The sequence below is a fragment of the Cyanistes caeruleus genome, chromosome 7, assembly GCF_971803275.1.
Source record: "Cyanistes caeruleus chromosome 7, bCyaCae1.hap1.1, whole genome shotgun sequence".
In the NCBI taxonomy this organism is placed as follows: domain Eukaryota; kingdom Metazoa; phylum Chordata; class Aves; order Passeriformes; family Paridae; genus Cyanistes; species Cyanistes caeruleus.
This window is the reverse complement of record NC_141707.1, coordinates 14,805,299-14,825,197: the sequence shown is the minus strand read 5'-3', so window position 1 is coordinate 14,825,197 and position 19,899 is coordinate 14,805,299. Positions and strand designations below refer to the sequence as shown.

Below are 19,899 nucleotides of genomic sequence, written 5' to 3'. Positions count from 1 at the left end.
CAGTTCCAAAAGCAAAACAATCCAGAAGATTGGGGGGGAGGGGTATTTTGTTTGTTTTCTTACAGTTTCTTATACCATTTTTATATGATTGAAAGTCTGTTGCAGGGTTGTTCATGATTATTATGGTTGTTTTTAGGATTGTGTTGGCATACTCTTATTTTTTTTTTTCCTTACATGAGAGAAACACAAGCACTAAATAGATTTCTGTGGGAATAGTATTGGCTGAAAATAACAAGGTGTTAGGCATGCAACAAATGTTAATTATGACAGGCAAAGTTTGTGTTCACATAGATTTGTTTTTCAGTTGATAATCCTTTGTCCTTCATCTTCTACTGGATGGTGTTGAATTTGGCCTCTGCTTTTGAGCACTAGTCCTAGGAATGTTTTGGCAGCAGTTCAGTGTGGTCATGTTTGCTATAAGAATAGAACTGTTTCATTAACCTTGAAATGCAGAATATGTTGATTGCTATTAGCTGGCTTGACAGCATTCCAATTTTAGCAGTGGAAAAAGTACTGTGTTAATGACTTGATACAATTTTTTTAATTGCATACTTACATGGCAGTAAAACTTGGCATCTGAGAATAATGCACTCATTTACTTGGCTTGCTTTTGGAAAATGGGTGTTTTCTTCTCTCTTAATCAAGTTAGAATCTTCTTTGTTGTCAAAATTTTGTTTGTGTTACTTGTGGCCTAATGTCTTGCATCCTGGAATTGTACAGAGGAGCAGACCTAGTTTAGTCTTTCCAAGTACATGTACATTTGCTCTCAACAAATGCAAAATAGCAGGAATAACAGTTTATTTTTGTTGAAGTTTGATGTTGTCAATATAGATGCCAATATTTTGCATGCATTTTTAACTTTTTGTGCCCAGAGAAATTACATGTACAGTTGTCTGTAGTTTCCAGTTGCAAAACAACTCCCTCATCTTTCTCATAATTCAGATTTGAATTGGAGTTCTCTAGTAGTAGAATGTCTTCAGAATTACATCCTGTCTTGAGGTGCCCCAACTCTTTCTTCATCCATCTGAAATTGCTTAAAGTGTTACTTAGAAAGGCAAGAACAATTTTTAGTGCATTATAACTATTTTATCTTTCTCTATGGCTTTAGTCGGTATTGCTTTTTCAAGTTAATCTGCACTAGGGTGTTCTACTCACTGAAGGAAAAATTTATAAAGTCTTCTTAGAGCAATTTGGATTCCCTAGGGCAGATACATAAGGTGTAGGAATAGTTCCCACTTCTACAAGAAGTGTATGTGTACCCCCTGTGTATATATGTGTATATGTACCCCATATATATGTGTATATATGTGTATATGTACCCCAGGTTTTGGCTCACTGTTTGGAGCCAAATGATAGCTGAAATGTGAGACACACATTGGGGAGTAAAATTTAATCTAGAGAGTACAGAAATACTGAGATTGAGATAGGTATGTATGTATTATGTATATAAAATGTTGTCTGATATTTCCATCTCTCATGACCCTTCCTTGAAGGATTGAAGGAAGCCTTCTGAGAAGCACCACCCCTGCATATGGGTTGTTCCCTAATATTTGAATTTCCCTTGTTTTTTTTCATTTTCAGTTAACCCATTAGTAAAAGACAATGGGAAATTGGCCTATGAGGGAGTAAGGGGACAAAACTAATAAGATGTATATTGGTGTAGAATGAATATAGTAAATAAAACCAATACCTGAGAAAGTTTTCTGGCTTCCCTTTTGGACATGTCTTTCTGCATGATTTTTATTTCTAGTCCATCTTTTTATAGCATGGTCATATATTTTAAAGCCACGTTGTAGATTCTATGGGTTTTATTTAAATGCATTTAATTATAGTTGTGACTTGCAGGAGGAATCTACAGTTAGGAAATAGTTTTATAGCTGCAGTGTAGAAGTCTCATGGAGTCACTTTCAGAGTGGAACTGCCCAGTGCTTGAATTTCTACAGAAGTTGCCCCATAGTAGAGGAAACTAAAGATAAAAGAGGCACTGGAAATGCAAGCATTAACTTTTATAGTGTTTGCTTATCTAGTAAACTTCTCAAAGATTTTACAAATGAGTTTGCCCTTTCAATTCAATAGCTTGGTGTTGGCCTGGTGCTCTAGAAAACATTTAGCCAAATCACCTTTGTCTTTTTTTCTTTTTTTCCCCTTCTCTTTGGCTGAACTGAGATTGACCTGCAACAAATAGTGCTTCTGCTTTGCTTTTAGAGGAGAGATTAAAACCAATCCTGAGAAGTAGCAGCATTTATTTTTACATTTTTAAAACTCAGAGGTAAAAGACTGAGAGTTGTGAAGAAACCGTCCTATGCTGTTGAACTTCGTCTAGCTATATAGTGACTGTTCTTATTACAAAATAGTCATTTGCATGTGTGGGTCTACATCAGTCTTCTTAAATGTCTTTTATTTTGCCTTATTAAGTTGTTTTTGAGACAGAAGTATGTATAGTTCATGCTTTTCAGCAATCCATTTCTAAAATAGCCTCTAGGAAAAAAAACCCCAAACTTCTAAAAAGTGCTAGAATAATCTATACATTCATATAGAAAATGTTTCTGAAATCTCAAGTTTTTCTTTTTTATTAGGTGTTTAAATGCATAAGAATTAAAACTGATAAGCAGAGTACATACATAAAGAAATCAATGACAAAACAAGAAGATACTGCTCACAAGTATGAGCTGACCGTAATGGAAGAAAGTTCTTTTTTGATCTCATGCCAAAGTCTACAAGCAGATGAACTGGCAGGCTCCAGGCTTGCTTTAAAAAGCTCCTGCACTGTCCATTTTAATCTTGTCAAATGCGAGGTTGCTACAGACAGCAAAACAAACCTCTGATTGTTGTGCTTGATGATTTGAGATCTTGGGGAAACTGTTGAGTTAATGTTAGATTTTAAGAGAATTTTATGTTAACTGAATGCCAGAGGAGGGAAAATGACACTTGTTTTCAGTTTTATATCTTTCTAGAACTACTGTTTTATATGGAAGGTGATTAATCAGTCTTGACGAAGGAAAAGCATATTTTTACTTTATTAAACTCTTCTGATAGCTTATCTGAATTAGTCACAGTAGTTTCATTCTCTGGTTTACATGAGTCCCTGCTGAAGAGAAAACACAAATTTTATCATGATCCACAAAGCAAATTTCTGATAGGTGCAATTTTTAGTTAACAGACTCCTAAAGGAAAAGTGACTCAAGCGAACAGTTGTATAAAAACGAAATTGTTTAACAATAGAAATGTTAAGGGTGATGTTTTTAAAATCATGCCTTTAGAACCCATCACTTTAAATAAATGTAGTGGCCTGAAGAAGATCTCTGTTTAGCTGGAGCTGCTGTCTGTTAGGATAAAAAGGAAATGCCTCATTTCAGTGAATGACCTGAATGCACTAAATATTGTATGAAAGACGACGAATAGTACAGACAAAGAGATATTTGACCAAGTGAGTCCATGTTTAAGGTGAGATGTCTGTAGGGAGAAAACATATTTTAATGCTACCTTTTACATGTACTGTGTAAAGTGCAAATAAAATGCTTGTTTGCCTTTTTTTTTTTTTTAATAATAATTAATTATAGTACAGAGGGGAAATTCAGACTAAAAGAGACAAAATCACACCAATTTACCTGTCTCCCTTGAAAGACTGAAATCTGTTAAATTTTGGCATTTTCTTTGTTTTATTTTTAGGTGATGGGTGAGCTGAGAAGCTGTTGAAGCTTATATGGAATACTTCTACTGATCAGTAGTAGCCCAGATGAAATAGGCATGTCCTAAGATGGCAGTAGATCTGGAGTATGAACCAGCCTACAGAAGTGAGTTAATGCCAGATTTGTGAGTCTTGATGGCTCTCACTTACTCTGTCTCTAAAACCAAAGCCCTCTTTTTACCAAAGCAATAAAGGAATGGTGCACAGTTTGATTACAGAATGCTCTTTCCAAGGAAGTGAACTGTGAAGGAAGGACTCATGAGTTTTGATCCCAGGGGCTTGGAGAGCGTCCCTGGTAAGTTGAAGAATTGCTATTACAAATCTCAAATGTGTCTAACATGTCATAAAGCACCAAACTGTAGACAGCCTTATGTTTCACAATCTTTGTACTACTTATGTGATATTGCAGAGGAACAGCAACACTGGGTCCCATTTGACTCACTGGTTAAGTCAGTGTGCACTGTAAAGTACTGTTTGTAAAATTCTCACTGTTAATAGTCAACATCAGTGGTTTTTCTATTGAAAGATACTGCAGACAGTATTCATCTTGAGTGGAAATCTTGCAAAGATAATCATTGCATACCACTGATATTTTATCAATTTCGTCTTAATGGGGTTTTTTTTTGCAATAATTGTGAAGATATTAAGGGACACACACAACACCCTGCAACACAGAAAGACCTAAACTTTGATTGCAGGGGTTACAGTATTTCTCAGAGTGTAATTCCATAAGGATGATAATGGAATTTTATACTTGTTCCCTGATTCAAAGCAGTATTCAGTTGATTTTACTTACTTTTAGATTATTTATATCTATGTTCCTTATCAAACCAATACATAAAACAGAAGAACAAGAAAAATGTGAATTTCTTTCAGAAAAGGGAAGTGTAACAACTGTGAAAAGTCCATGACACTTTAGGAAATCAATAGCTGGTAAAATGTAGGTTTGTGTTTTATCTCAATGAGGAGGAAAAGCTAGAAATTGAAACTCATTACATACATTATATTCAGGAAGTTGGAGGGACACAGTATACCTTCTTTTCAGTAAGTTCTGAGGTCAGCTGGGAGTAAGGAACTTAAAAGTACTGCAGTATAAATCAGGTATTGATTCAGTAAGTATTCTGGTATTTTGCCTGGTACAGAAAAATTATTTCCAAATCCACCAAAGATTTATGAAGTATTTTTTAGTACATAAAATGTATAGTAGCGTAGCAACAGTATTAAATTTTACATATATTTAACAATACACTGTTACTGGCATTTACTCTTTCAGATGGCTGCTCCAATGAGGACCTTCCTGAGGTGGAGCTGGTGAGCATGCTGGAGGAACAGTTGCCAGATTACAAGTTACGAGTGGACTCTCTGTACCTGTATGAAAATCCAGACTGGATTCAGCCCAAAACTTGCCATGGCCGGCTGCCAGAGATCGCTTCTCCAGCTCATGAGGAGGACTCCTTCCGTTACATGAGTGAGTCGGTACTTATTTCCCCAAATATTAAAGGTATAATTATCTAGAAACAAAGCATTGTGCTAGAAGAGATGTAATACAAGAAATATGAGTGCACAGCAGCTCTGTTTTTCAGGAATATTAATGGTGCTGTGGTTGGTTTGGTGATATTCCCCTGATGTTTGGTGTCAGCAATGCTTGTGAAGTGCTTTCAGTGGTTTCTTCTGGAGGTAGAAAAGGGATGAATGGTAGATAGGTGGGTACTAGATCAATGTTGATCACTGCCTTTCAGTTCTAAAAATACTAAGTAACTTATTCCTAAACTTATCAAATGGTAAAGAAAAAAATGGACAGCTTCAATCACATGAAGAAACCTTTAATTTGTTGAAAAGCAAATGTATAGGAAGTTGCTGAATGAACTGGACTCTTATTTGCTGGTAGTTTCTAAGTGTTTTCATGTGAGGAGAATGCACTGTAATCTCTTCAAAGAAGTGGGGAGGTCCTGTTTCCTCCGTGAATTGGAACAAACCACATAGAAGAGTGAACTTGTTATTTATATACAATCTGTAATGATTACCTCTTCCTTGTACATGCCACCTCTGAAGGGTTTTTTTTTTTTGCCATTTTTCTTTGTAGTTTAAACTTCCCAAGGGCATAGCAAAGGAGTAAGGAAGACTAAAACATTACCTCCCAAGAATGCAGTACTCAACAATTTAGAGTGATCTGGTTATGAGTTGACCTTGCAGGCTTTGAACTCTTTTAACTGTGTAAAGTAATTGGAAAGCCGCTTAATGTTTATTGCTCAGTCTGTTTCTGATAATAATATTGCAAGCATAAATGATTTTATAGTCAAGTGAATGCTTTTGTAGTTCACTGGAAGCAGTTGTGCAGTTGGTGGGGTGTGTACTTGCCTCCAAGTGTTAATCATAAAGAGGTGGGATCAGAGTCTATCCGTGCTGGATGGAGCTTGACGTGAAACACAGCTCTGCTGAAGCTTTCTGCTCAGCACCTCACCCGTGTGACAAAACACAGGGCTCCAAAGGACCTTCGGTCAGTGTGAGCATGCATTTTCAGCCTGCAGGGAGAGAGAGGGGTTTTATCAACAAAGTTTTCATGAAGCCTGTTGTGTATTATTTGGCTGTCAAGGTACTGCAGAAAGGGCTGTCTTCCTATTTCTCCCAGAGGGAAGTTCTTTTCAAATAGAAAAAGTGTCCTCTGAAAACAGTAAACTGCTTGTAGGAGTTTCTTAAGCTATAAATGTTTTCTTGGAACAGTGACTGAAATTGAATTAAAATGTAGCTGTTAAGCATAACATACAAAACTAATTCTTGTATCAATTAAGGACACTTTCGTAACTGCTGATAAAAGATAAATACGGTTTATGTTTCTTCTAGAAATTGCCCACACATTGGTTACACTTGAAATCATAGTAGCTTTTTTGAGACTGTTTGCCCCTGTAGTAACCTACAGGGGCAAACCAGGAAGGTCCCAGACCAATACAGGTATAAGTCAAATTTTAGTTATAATTATTGTTGAATAGCTTGTTAGGTAAAATTTTAATCTTTCTTTGTTGCCTGGAATTGGGAATAAATGTGACATGAAGCATGACATGTGGTTTTAACTGTGTGTCTTCCCCCCCCTGTATATGTATGGAAATATTTTAATAAATTTTTTCAAGAGAGAATGCTAACTAGATAGTTTGAGTGAATTTTCAGTTGAGAAAAAAGCCCCAAAACAACACAGCAGTTATTGCACTTCAGCTCCTCCTCTTTTTATGGCTGCTGCTGCCTATAAGAAGGTCTCTCCCATAACCAGTTGGGTTCACACTTGGCAGTGTTTTCAGTGAGGTGGAAGAATATTTTTGGCTTCAACTGTGCTAGCATAAGAAATCCTGAATTATTTGGAACCACTTGGTATGTGTGAATAAAGGGTCATGGCACAACATAACAAGAATTTTAACCAAAATGAAGAGTTGCTTGCAACTTTCACTTGGCAAGGTGAGTATTGCATATGCATGTGTTCTCAAGGCAGAATTCTAATAAATTGTGTGTAGTTTTGATCCTCAACTGAGAGAAAACACCAAAATTTACTTAGAGCTAAGTTTCAAAGCTGTTGGTTCTGTGATTTTAGTTATCAGAGTAAAGATAGTTGCTCTTGATTTTAGGAGCTTTACCTACCTGAGTAACTTCTTATGGAATTAGTGTAAATTTTTATTAAAGGGACTGGATAGAAACTTGTAACTTGAAATCACCTGCTAAGAATAATTAGCAGAGGAGAACTGGCTATAATATTCTGCCTGTAATGGCTGTAACTTAGTTATATAAGTGCAGTGAATTTTCCAAACACTAATAAGCTGGATGTGTTTGGAGTCCCCTTTCAGCAGCCAGTATCAGCAACCAAATAGTACAGTAAAATTGTCCTCCAAGTGCACTTTGTGCTACTGATAGATAGGTACTTTGAATTTAGTGGAGAGTTTTTACTTTTTCCATGCTTAGAAGTACAATTAGTAAGTGACAGTGCTATAAGTTCAAAGTTCCTGCATACTTAAACAGCATGTGTTGGGTTTTTATGCCTACTGATCTACCTGATGATGAAAAGCATTTGGTTTGTTACTTTGATATATTTTTCTTTTAAGCTTTTAGACAAACAGTAAAACTTTTCTATCTGTGTTGTTCTTCCTGTTCTTCTATCTTTCAAGATTACAAAAATGATTCTTTTGTTACTTAAATGCAACTTGGTTTTGATCTTAGCATAGCTGTAGTGTAATGCTTTAAAAAGTTAGTTGTGGACATAATGTATGTAAAGGGTATAGACAACTTATGTAACATATGTAAATGAAGTTAGTGTGCACTTTAGTATCTCATAACTAAGTCTGTAGTTCTCAACAAAACAAACAAAGAAAAGAACTGATGTTGGAGTCAGCGGCACAGTGTGTGTCCTTATATCTGATACCTGGCTCTGACATCCAAAAAAGCACTGAATTTCATATAACACCATGGAAACAACTGTTAAATAGAAAAACTAAGAGTGTGTGTAAATTAGAGAGTTTTCTTAAGTCACTGGGTGAAAAAGTTTAAGCTAGTTTAGAAAATAAGAGGCAAGATGGAGGAATTAGGGCGTTGTCTCATGTCCTTCTTCTTCCTTCTTCATCTTCTTCTAAAAGTTTTTGGGTAGTGTTAAGTGATTGGATAAAAAGTGCTGCAGTGCAGCACACAGGTGTCAGGTAAGAAAAATAATTTACTTGGCATTTGTTAATTGGATAAATAGACATACAAAAGACGTTGAAGAAGTTCTTTGTTAGCCATTTTGCACCTTTCTCTCTTAGTGCATGTAGCTCCTTGTGCCTTGTACACATGTAATATAGATAAGAGGAGAATAAACAACCAAGTCTGAACAAGAGAAAACTGCCTCTCTCTCATCAATCTCAGTCCAAGGGGAAAAAAGAACCCAGCCACAAGTGTCCCATCAGGACAAACTGATAACCTATACCATTGTGTATTCAGAGTAAGAATGAGATTTAAACAAGGTAAAAGAGCAAAGGAAATCTTGAGATCAAACCCACAATAATCCCATTTTGCAGTTTAGTGGTGATGGAGTTAGTTTCAAAACAGGTTAACTTAAACCTTCAGCTGAAGCAGATGCTTCTGTAATTTTTAAATTTGTATTGCTGCTTCTTCACTTTAGTGATCCTGACATCATAAAGCAAAAATACCAAATTGCTGTTGAGCTTAGCACAAACATTTATCACCTGACAGAGAGATGTATAATTCTTCTTCTGAAGGAAATTATGTTTAAATAGTTTCCTAAAAGGTCTAAGAAGGTGTTAATAGTGCAAAAACTATGTTTGCACATGCATTTATTTTTTGATTGTGGTAGATGCATGTCAGAAAACCATCTGTTTCCTTACATTTTAATTCTTTCTCCTCTTTGTTCTTTTTTTCCCCTCTATATCTTTCATTATCTGTCACTCTAGCTCTTATTGAACTTCCTTCCTCCTCCTTGGATGGATCTCACAAATTTGCACAAGGTAATTAAGAAGCCTTTGTTATTGCCATCTTCTTTTGATTGGGACATGAACTAGAGCAAACCAATGCTTTGCAGTTTTAGCACTGTTTTGTTCAGAGGCATCACAAATTCTTCACGCATTCCTCACTTAGTCCTGTTTGTCCAATCCTACTCTTTCTCAGTTTTTTAATAGTTTTGTAAACTCTTCAAACGTTGAAGTAATTTGATTACTAAGATAGCATTTACTGCTACATCTAAAATGCAGAAATACATTATTTTATTTCTTAGTTGTTTCCAAGATGGTCAAGCCCTTAATAAATGTATTTCCATGACTAGTCTCAGGAGTCTCCATACTTCCTGCATATAGCTGTCACACAGCCTAGTGGGAATTTTGCTTCAGGGTTAAAGTATGTGTTCAACTATATTTGGATATGCTCCAATATACTCTTCCTCCTCTCCCCAGCAGGCTGGAGGATTCAATTGCTAATTGCTCTTAGGAGTTTTTTGTCATTTTGTAAATGTAATACTTCATTTATCAGTCTCCCAAATAAGTATTGCTTGACATTTCTGAAGCTGAAGATGCATTTTCATAGCCTCTGCTAGCTACATCAACCAAGTACTGTATTTGTATATAAACAACATCCTCTGAGTTCAGCTCTCCCACTTCTCACAGTCTTCTTGTCTTTCTGTCAATGAAATAAGCATGTTTGTCTCTCTTCAGTTCTTGGCACAGATAATGTGGAGCAGAAAGACTACAGTCAAGCTGACATGGTCAAACATCTGTTAGCTGAGGTATGCTTGTCTCTGTGTTATTACAATTGAGGGAATGTGTTTGAGGGAGAGCTTTATTCAGCTGCTGACCATGAAGTTATCTTCAAGAGCTGCTTATCAAACACATGGTTAATGAGAAGCTGCCCATTTGCTTGCACCATCTCAGAAACAAAATGTAATGAAATTATGGGCACCCATGAAGCCAGTGAGTATAAGAAAGAAACAGATTTCTTCTGATTTCCTGTTGCTCTTCTGCTTCTACCCTTTCACCACTGTTTAAGCTGAGTAGTCTGTTCTGGAGAAAGTGTCACTGGGAAGGCCCCAGGCCTAAGTAAATGTGATTTTTACGTGTGTGTGTGATTCAACAGGGCCCACATAGTCTTTGTACTCAGCACAAAACCCAGCAATATCCCCAGGTTTGGTGCTTTCCCCTCCTATTACTGCAAATGGCTATGGAAGAGAATATGCTGTATCAAAAACCACAGTCGTGGATGTGTTCTGGATCCAAGTGATGAGGCATTAATAATTTTCTATTATTCTATATTAAGACACTATTTTTCTAGTGTTGATCCATTTGAGCATGAATGGGGATCTCAGAGTAGTGATGTATTGAGCAGTATCTAGGAGAATCTAAAACTACTCTGAATTTAAACCTTACATGACTAAAAGGAAACATTTTTTCTCATTTTGTGAGCAGAAAGATCGGGACCTGGAACTGGCAGCGCGAATTGGTCAAGCCCTCCTTAAGCGAAACCATCTGTTGATGGAGCAGAATGAAGCACTGGAAGAACAGTTAGGACAGACTCTAGACAGAGTAAGTGGTCACTTTTCTTTCTTTTTTCCCTTGATTTAGGTATTTTTTGCATTTTTTTCTTTTTTTTCCATTTATGATGGTGGTAACAGGATTAATAGAAATACATAATTTTGTAGTGAAAGGGGTATTGGTGCTCCCTGACTACTGAAGTGTGCCTAGATGTCATTCTCCTAATCATTGTTCGAATCCTAATCATTCACTTTTTGCAGTCCAGGAATTTAATAAGAAGACAACATATTGTAATTACTAAGAAATTATGAAAATGTTAGATATCATAGGGTACATCAGATCATCAGTCTCATTTCCCACCGTTAAACTAAAAATGGGCTAGTATAAATCAAAATAAGAGATTGGTATCTAACATGAGCTACTATATAACAACTTCATAAGTGAGGAAAAAGAAAATGAGCTGGTTAATGGGGTGCTTACACTAAGAGTAAACAAATGAAAAAATAAAATGTAATGAAAAGTGAATTCCAATCTTCACTCCATCTCTTCCTTTAAGCACAGATTCTTAATCTAACTTTTTTCTTTGTTTTTCTTTCTTATAAGAAGAATTAAATAGTTGACAAATAACTCTGTGGTCAACAGATGTAGTGTAAGCTACAATTAAATGGCTTCAGCTGCTTGTATGAAACAGTATGCTGGTAACAAGGATGTATTCATAATCAGCTGCAGGACAGCATGAACTTAGGTACTCATCTAAAAATGTAGATAGGCAAAATAGATTTTATCTAAATGAGATCTGTCTCTTTTTTTTTTTTTTTTTTTTTTTTTTAATTGTCCTACAGATCATTTAATGTGCAGACTGGAGGGTACCACTCTGTACATGTAAATAGTTGTCTCTCAATCCTTCGCTCCAGAAACAGCAATTCAGGGTAATGGTCATAATCAAAACGATAGCTAGCATGTTAAAATGAAATAATGCATCAAGGCAGCTGGAAAATGACTTTGCAGTAAACTATTTTAAAAGTAGGTTCTGGTGTTCATTTTTGTGGTGTCTTGAATTTTCAGTCTCCCTTGCAGTGGTAAAATTAGGATTTTGCAAACTTCCTGTGAAATAAACAGAGCTATTCAGGAGCAGTGGTGTTCTCGAGGCTGCATAAATAATACAGTATGATATTGTATATGTAAAGTGTATTTCACGTGGTGGTGATCTTCACTTGCTCTAGGTTAACCAGCTGCAGCATGAGCTGTCCAAGAAGGATGACCTGCTGCGTATCGTTTCCATCGCTTCTGAGGAGAGCGAGACAGATTCCAGTTGTTCCACACCACTGCGTTTCAACGAGTCTTTCACTGCCTCCCACGATCCGTTGCAGCTGGATGTCCTGCAGGACAAACTCCGAGAGCTGGAGGAGGAGAACCTGGCTCTGCGATCCAAGGTACATCCGGCTGGCGGCGTGTGCTGTATGTGCTGGGTGTGAAATGAGTCAGGGTCTTCACAATCCAGTGCCAGGGTTTCTCTTGAAGCACGTGGCTATTTTGTGCACTTTCCCTCCATGCCCACATCCTTCTGTTTCCTTCATTCCTCATTGTCCCCAGAGTTCTCTAGCAGTCTGTTCTCAGTGCACTTGTGATACGTGAAAATGTATGGGAACATACGTAAGCACCCAGCAAAAGTACTTGGGCACATCAGGCCCTCAAGCTCATGCAGTTTGTTTTGATATGGCATAAATCTGACTGCAGTGGGCAGGAGTATTTGGGGAATTCCATTCTGTTGCCATTGTTTTGGTCAGAAGATATTTAAGGGTTAATAAGCTTCCACTTAAATTATTTTAAAGAGACACTTAGTTGTGACTATGTGATGAGTTTCTCTATTTTAACTGGTCTCTCGTGTGTAAAACTTGAATACAGGCACTAGATGTGCCGTTAGAAGGACAGAGATTAAATGGCCAGACAAAAAATGGCTATAAAATGGAACCAACAGTAAAGGTTCCAAGAATTGGAATCTACAGATGCAGTGTCGTTTTTTGGTAGTGAAGAGTGGAACTTGTAAAATAGGACAATGTTTAAAACTGGGTACTTTCTGTTGCCTCTAAGGAAAGGGGATGTTGTTTATTTGTGTGTGGTGTTTTGACTTTTTTTATGTGAGTCTTTCCCAATATAAGCTTGTTACACCAGTACCAAACTATTTAATATTAACAAAATACACTTCTGCCCTTGTTTTGTGTCCAAAATACTCAGCCTGAGATGCACGTTCCTCCTAAAACTCCCTAAGACCAACTGGATACATTAGTAGTGCTGCAGGATAAGAAAGAGAAGATCAGATTGCCTTTACTTTGCTCATAAGCCTGTATATGATTGCACAAGTTTACAGACCAACCAGGGCTTAATCATTCTGTGATATAACATAACCTTCAGTGACTTGAAATAGCCTCAATTACAATGAGCCTTTATTTGGTTTTTTTATTTCCTTCCATGTGACAGCACTATTTAAAGAAGTGTATTTGCCTGCACTTGTGTAAATGTACTGTTTGCTGGGATAATCTTTAAAACCATTTGCTGAGTTTTACAGTGTGAGTCCCTTACTGGCATACAGTCCTGAGTGTAGAAGGCTTGTCTGTGCTAAATGTAACATTACCATCCTCACAATCAAAAGAGAAGTAGGAATCTAGAGTGCTTCATGTTGTTTACATATGATGTGATACTCAATCTCTGGCCCAGAAAATTTAGACTAAATAGACAACTTGGGAATGTGGAGGAAAGCTGTTCTACCAAGAGCTTTTCAGTGCCGTAAGAGAGTTGGCTAACATCAGTCAGTTTTCAAGATTTTTAACTTAAGTTTTTTGAAGCAAATTAAATTGCTTATTTCTGATTTCTGTCTTAGTTCACTTTCCCTACCAAATTAAATCTTTTTGCCTTTTTATTTGAGCCAAGAGATCCGGCTTTGTTCTGCAGTCTATCTTTTACTCAAAACACCTGTAAAATTTTGGCAAGCAGGTTATGGTGGAAAACACAGTTGCATAGAATTTTTAAAAAGAGTGGGGAGACTCTTCAGTTGCAAGAATTTTAGAAGTAAAAATTTATAACGTTATAGATAAACTGAAATTGTTATTGATAAACAAATCATTTTCTCTAAGGCTTGCCATCTGAAGTCAGAAACCATTACATACGAAGAGAAGGAACAGCAGCTGGTCAATGACTGTGTCAAAGAACTCAGTGAGTATCCAGGCTGTATTTTGCAATGGCAGGATGGTAGGTGAAATACCTAGTGCCCAAACTTTCCTAGTTAATCCTGAATCCAAAAATGAGCTTCAGTAATTTATGCCAGTCATTGAAGTCTTGCCCTTTGCCCAAGAGCAAGGTTGTTTCTGTATTTCACCAAGTCTCACTCTGGTATTAAAATTCAGCTGTGTGTGTCATGTTTAGAAGGGTGAAATGAACACAAAAGGTAATGTTCTTAAACTTCCTAAACTGAAGCCTACAGACACTAGAAAATCAACAAAATATTCTTCTTGTATATTCAGCACACTTGACACTGAAATGGGTCAGTGTATAGACTCTTAAAACTATGAACACATTAGTTTTAAAATATATGTTATGAACCAAAGCATTTAAATCAGCAAGTGGCTTAATTTGTTTAGAGCAGTTGTTTGTTTTGGGGAATGCTTATTTGCAAGAATTGCAGCTACTGTTATATAAATGCATGCTAAGTATTCTGAAAAAATAAAGAACAATACCTTTTTTGATCTGTAGTCATTTGATGTGTATTACTCCCTTTGTGCATAATAACCTTAAATTATATTTAAGATTATTTTTTTCTATACAACCACCATCAAGAAGACTGGGTTACTGCTTAATTTTTCTTGTTACAGATGGACATAAAATACTATTAGTTGATACTTAGTTGGTTAATTTACACTGATCCACTGAGAAAATATGCATCTTTTGCAAATAGGAGTTTTTTCAAACATGCTCTCCTATTTTCCTATGTAAATGTCTGTGAGTTCACTTTTTTATGCAATTGTATAGCATGAGTAGGCATGCTAGGTAATTTAGACTCACAGAAATAATCTTCTTCTAAAGCTGTGTTGCCTACAGCTTTAAAATTTGCATTTTCAGGAAAAAGGTATCTGAATGAGCTTAAATGCCCATAGGCCCATAAGAAGGGCCCTGTTCTGCAGTAAGTGTGTGAGGTACAACAAGCACTGAAGTTGTAGTGTGACCTTTATGCAAGATTGATCAGACTTTCTTGTGACTTTGCAATGCTTTTGGGGCAAGTGTACAAACAAGGCTAACTGCATAAAATTATTTTAGCTCTTGGAATTGCTTTGTCTTCTCACTTTGTGAAGTGCTTGCTAAAAGAAAAGAAAAAAATCAGGGAACTGTGTTCAGTGGATCTTTGGGGAATAGATAATGACTGAGATCGAGAGTGTATGTTACAGTTCACAAGGTTTGACAAAATTCCTTTGCTTACAATGGCAGTTAATAAAAAGATTAATTCAGAACCAAACTTTTCCAGCATATTCCATGTCTGGCTTTGGTCATGAGTCATTATGTCATTTGAAATTGTTTTATTGTGGTCATTTCACATACTGGTCATGTGTATTTTGGATTCTGCATGCTTATTTCGTAATATGTTAGACCTGCATTTGAAATTAACTCTTTTTCCTCCTCCTCCCCACTATTAATCTTTTCCATATGGATATTCTAACACACCTACTTTTATGTATTATGAATTGATTTCCTAAGAGTATTGGTGGTTTTTCAGATTGTTGTTGACTTTCACTCCTCCTTTCTAGGATTTAGCTTTGATTTGGGGTTATTTTTTTTTTGTGGGAGAAGGTCTCGACTAAGTTCCTTTTGTGTTTTGCAGGGCAAACAAATGCTCAGATTTCCAGGATAACAGAGGAGTTGTCAGAGAAGAGTGAGGAGGTGATTCGCTATCAGGAAGAGATCTCATCCCTTTTGTCCCAGATTGTTGATCTTCAGCACAAACTCAAAGAAGTAAGGGAATGCTGGTAAAGTGTCCACGTGCACCCAGGTGTCTGTGCAGCTTGTGCATGCCAGTGCTTACAGCAGGCAAAAATTGACTTGGCGAGCCACGGGGTTGCATTGCAAGAGAGTGGCAGTTCCAGGAAAGTCTGGCAGAGGATCAGTGTCTTGGGGAAATTGGCTGAGAAAATGATGAGCACCCTTTTTGTGCTTTCAGAATGTGATTGAGAAGGAGGAGCTGAAACTTCACTTACAAGCCTCCAAAGATGCTCAGAGACAACTGACAGCAGAGGTACTTAAGACTTCCATATAACATACATTTAGAGAAGTGTTTGGGATAGAATACAGGAGAAGGAAAACAGAGAGAGTGGGAACTACTGCTTTTTAATTATGTAGGATTTTAATCTTTCAGTGTATTAAGTCATATGATTGGAGGAAAAGAATAATTATTTTATTTAAGCCTACACAAATATTTTTGTAGTTCACAGGAGAACAAAAGGCAAGAAGTGTGTTTCAAATAGGGAGGTCTTACTATTCTTAGCTATGAGAAAATTAGTGCTTTAGTGTGAATATTGCTGATTATATCAATAGTACTGTGGTTCATAAGATTTTAATGCAGTTCTCTTTTTTTGCTTCTTTTGCATCAGTAGTTGGTGTATTTGCATTTTTTAATGTATTTTCCTTTGAATTTCATCATACATTTTCCTCTTTTGAATCTTTGTGCTTTGTCACTAGAACCACTACGGGTGCTGTGCTGACTGTTGTCCATTCCAGTTGTGGGCATGTGCCCTGCAGCTGGAAGAATCTTACCTAGAATCTGCCATTCTAGGTTACTGTAGGAGTTCATTCAGTTTCAGTCTGTTTTCTCGCTGAAGAGATCATGTGAGGATGGCCTCTCTTCTCTTCCAGCTCCACGAGTTGCAAGATCGGAATGCAGAGTGTCTGGGGATGTTGCACGAGTCCCAGGAAGAAGTGAAGTTGCTGCGCAGCAAAGCCAGCTCTGTCGCTTGTCTCTGCCACTTGCAGTCCCGTGGAGCATTTCCTGTGGTAACCAGCACCTCTAGCGTGGCACACACCAGCTGGCACACACAGCTGAGGCAGTGAGCAGCTCTAGGAACTCAACAGGAGCCTTTGCAGGAGCTGCAGCCAGAACTACTTTGTAGTAGGCAAAGGAGCTGATGTGTTGGTTTTTCAATTCCTCAATGTGTACACTTTTTAGAAATTTAGGAAATTAACTGTTCACTTGACATACTGTGACACTGCAATTATTTTTCCTTTTTATATGCCATTTCTGTTTAATAAGGGAATTGGCATGATCTATACCTTACGCTCAGGTGTGCTAGTGTCTTGTTTGATGTTGGTGGGAATTTTATAACTCAACAGTGTTTCTTTAAGAAACACAGCATCTCACATAGCATCTCACATACTCAAAATATCTGGGAATTCTTCAGGTTTCAGTTGGTTGCTCTGTGTGTATGGAATCACTCGTGTACACTTGTAAGAAGTGCTCTTAAAACTGTAGCTTAACTAAAGCAACCAACATACAGAGTACATAAAGAAACACAAAGGAAAAGCAGGTGTTGCTAATGAAAACTGAACCCATCCTGGTCACACATGGGTGTAGTTATGGTGGAAAACTGTCCCACATGCCCTTCCTTCAGAGGCAGAAGGGTTTGTCCAAAGCATACTGATACTAGGCAAACAAATGCAGATTGTTAAAAGTAATTTTTATAGATATTTTCTGCTAAAATTGTCAGAAGGAGGACTTGAACCAAATTTGTCAACTCTTATGGTTTCCATTTTTCTCTAGGATTCCCTTGCAGCAGAAATTGAAGGGACAATGCGGAGGGAATTGAGTCAGGGTGATGAATCTGTTCTCTCCAAGCAAAAGTATGTTTCCAGATCTCTATGTGCTATTTTAATATTTATCCATAGACTTGTATTAATTAAGGTGAAAGTGATTTCTGGAACTCCATAAATGCATAAATTCCCTCTATGTTTTCATTGTAAATAAAAAAGGGTTTGTAATATTTGATAATCTTTTCAATTTTGAAACCGTTTGATTCTATGAAGAAGCTGGGAATTGCTAAAAGGATGTTATTTCATTCTTTAATTTGTGAGATTTTTTGATCCAAATTCTCTGATGCACAGGACTAATACTTAGAGAAAAATTGCCAGACAAATGATGTTATAGCTGAAAGATACATAACAGTTTTCAAAGCCATGAAGAACTGTTCGTGGATCTCATAATTCTGAGCAAGAAATAATAAACTAAATGTGTTCCTGAAAGCATATACAAATTATGTAAATAAAATACATACTTCTGAATAGTCTAAAACAGTTATCAGTAGAATTTCAGGTCTTCAGGTAAAGAAGTAATTCTGATACTTAATAGAGTAGATCTCCTGAAGATATGAGTGTTTTAGGCAATCATGTTTTTCTGAACATCTCTTTAGTGAGGTCTCTGCAGAATTTTCAAAGTTTGTTTTTCAGAGATTTTTCTTTATTACATCTTTTTTGCTTCTGAAAACCATGTTTGTTTGCTTGTCTTTTCTGCAGGGGTCAACAGAAACGAGTGTTTGACACTGTCAAGATTGCTAATATCATCCGTAGTCGCTCCTCTTCCTTTCCTGCCCCGTTGCCAATCCCTGGATCAAATCGCTCGAGTGCTGTTATGACAGCAAAGCCCTTCCAGTCTGGCGTGCATCACTTGGAGAGCCACGCACGGATGGTCCCAGGGAGCAGCTCTGAGAAGAATTTGAAGTAGGAATCATAGCCTGTTACCTTCTTCTGAAAAGAACTGATTCAAAACTAAACCCAGACTGGACTTCTGCTATGTAATAGAGAAATAGTTAATTTAATGGGCTTAATATCTATTATTATTTGATGTTTCTCACAGAGACGCTCACAGTCCTGGCCAGCCCGGAACCCCTGGAGACAATGACCTGGTCACAGCTCTGCATAGGCTCTCCCTGCGTCGTCAGAACTACCTGAGTGAGAAGCAATTCTTTGAGGAGGAGTGGGACCGAAAAATGCATTTGCTGTCTGAGCAGAAAGAAGAGGCTAGTGGCTGCAGTACACCAACAGGAAGCTCTTTTTCCCCAAGTACAAACTCAGAATTCACAGATCTCTCTGCCAGCTCTAGTAATCTCCGTGTTCTCCTACCAGAGAAGTTGCAAATTGTCAAACCCATTGAAGGTAAGAGGATGATATTCTTTCTCTCATTAGCAGAAAAGGATTTTATATTTGCCAGCTAAATCATGGTGTGTATAGCTAGGTATGATGTGCAGTAACAGGAAGCAGTAGTATTTATTTGGTAGGCTCCATGCCAGCGAGCTCATCAGCATCGTTTCCTATTTGGCTTTCCTAGAGGGTGCTAAGTGTTAGGCTGCTTCTTGGGATTGCCATCCAGTGGATGTGTGGCTCACAGTGCGGGCACCAGCCAGCTGCACTTGTTTTCATAAAGCATTCTTGTAACTCAGTACAGTAGTAGGTAATGGCTCTCTGAATCTCTTCTCTTTTGTCACACCAGGATCTCAGACCCTTTTTCATTGGCAGCAGCTTGCTCGACCCAACCTAGGCACCATTCTTGACCCAAGACCAGGTGTTGTTACTAAAGGCTTTACCCCTCTGTCTGATGATACTGTGCACCACATCTCTGACTTGGAGGAAGATGATGAGGAAGAGGATGAAGGAGGTATAACATTTCAAGCACAACAGTCCTTCCCAGAGGAAAAGAAATGTGCATTGGCAAAGCCAGTGGCAGGGATTTTCCTGCCACCTATTACTTCAGCAGCAGTACCACTCACTGGTAAGAAGCATGGGTAGTGTTTCTTCCTGATTCTATTTAGTAGTGTCCTTTTCTCTATGGAAAGTGTTTGACTGTGTGGTAATGCTGTCTTTGCTGTTTCTGTACTTCAAAAAAAAGGATTCAAAAAAATTAGCAGGGGTAATAACATAGTCTTAAACTTTGATTCGTTCTTGTATGTCTGTATTTTTACCCTTAATGGATGTAAATTCTTCACATTGCAGCCTCAAATCCAGGGAAGTGTCTATCTTCAACAAATTCCACATTTACCTTCACTACCTGTAGGATCCTTCACCCATCTGATGTCACTCAAGTTACTCCCAGGTATGAGGACTGCTTACATCCTAAATGTCGCTACATAGGATTAAACAGTTGCTTCCTGGCTTTTGGTACATGGACCAGTTTTAAAAAATACTAAGGCAGTTAGGCAA

General features: G+C 37.4%; 1 protein-coding gene across 50 annotated transcripts in view; it reads left to right on the top strand.

Moving 5' to 3' along the window:
- The window catches only part of TRAK2 (trafficking kinesin protein 2), a 32,419-nt gene that overhangs the window by 2,431 nt on the left and 10,089 nt on the right, over positions 1 to 19,899 (top strand). For 8 of the 50 annotated variants that reach the window (XR_015289075.1, XR_015289072.1, XR_015289076.1 and 5 more), the window contains exons 2-17: positions 3,670 to 3,794; positions 3,922 to 3,983; positions 4,962 to 5,156; positions 9,109 to 9,162; positions 9,862 to 9,932; positions 10,609 to 10,725; positions 11,898 to 12,107; positions 13,806 to 13,884; positions 15,542 to 15,672; positions 15,878 to 15,952; positions 16,570 to 16,707; positions 17,471 to 17,550; positions 18,220 to 18,423; positions 18,560 to 18,858; positions 19,193 to 19,471; positions 19,693 to 19,792. Coding sequence is in view for 23 of the 50 variants with exons in the window: in XM_086897102.1 (XP_086753228.1) it covers positions 3,947 to 3,983; positions 4,962 to 5,156; positions 9,109 to 9,162; positions 9,862 to 9,932; positions 10,609 to 10,725; positions 11,898 to 12,107; positions 13,806 to 13,884; positions 15,542 to 15,672; positions 15,878 to 15,952; positions 16,570 to 16,707; positions 17,471 to 17,550; positions 18,220 to 18,423; positions 18,560 to 18,858; positions 19,193 to 19,471; positions 19,693 to 19,792 (2,069 nt within the window). In the remaining 27 variants the exon portion in view is untranslated. Of the gene's footprint in view, positions 1 to 3,669; positions 3,984 to 4,961; positions 5,190 to 9,108; positions 9,163 to 9,861; positions 9,933 to 10,608; positions 10,726 to 11,897; positions 12,108 to 13,805; positions 13,885 to 15,541; positions 15,673 to 15,877; positions 15,953 to 16,569; positions 16,708 to 17,470; positions 17,551 to 18,219; positions 18,424 to 18,559; positions 18,859 to 19,192; positions 19,472 to 19,692; positions 19,793 to 19,899 lie in introns of all 50 variants that reach the window. The other 42 variants (XR_015289068.1, XR_015289077.1, XR_015289067.1 and 39 more) reach the window with 9 other exon arrangements.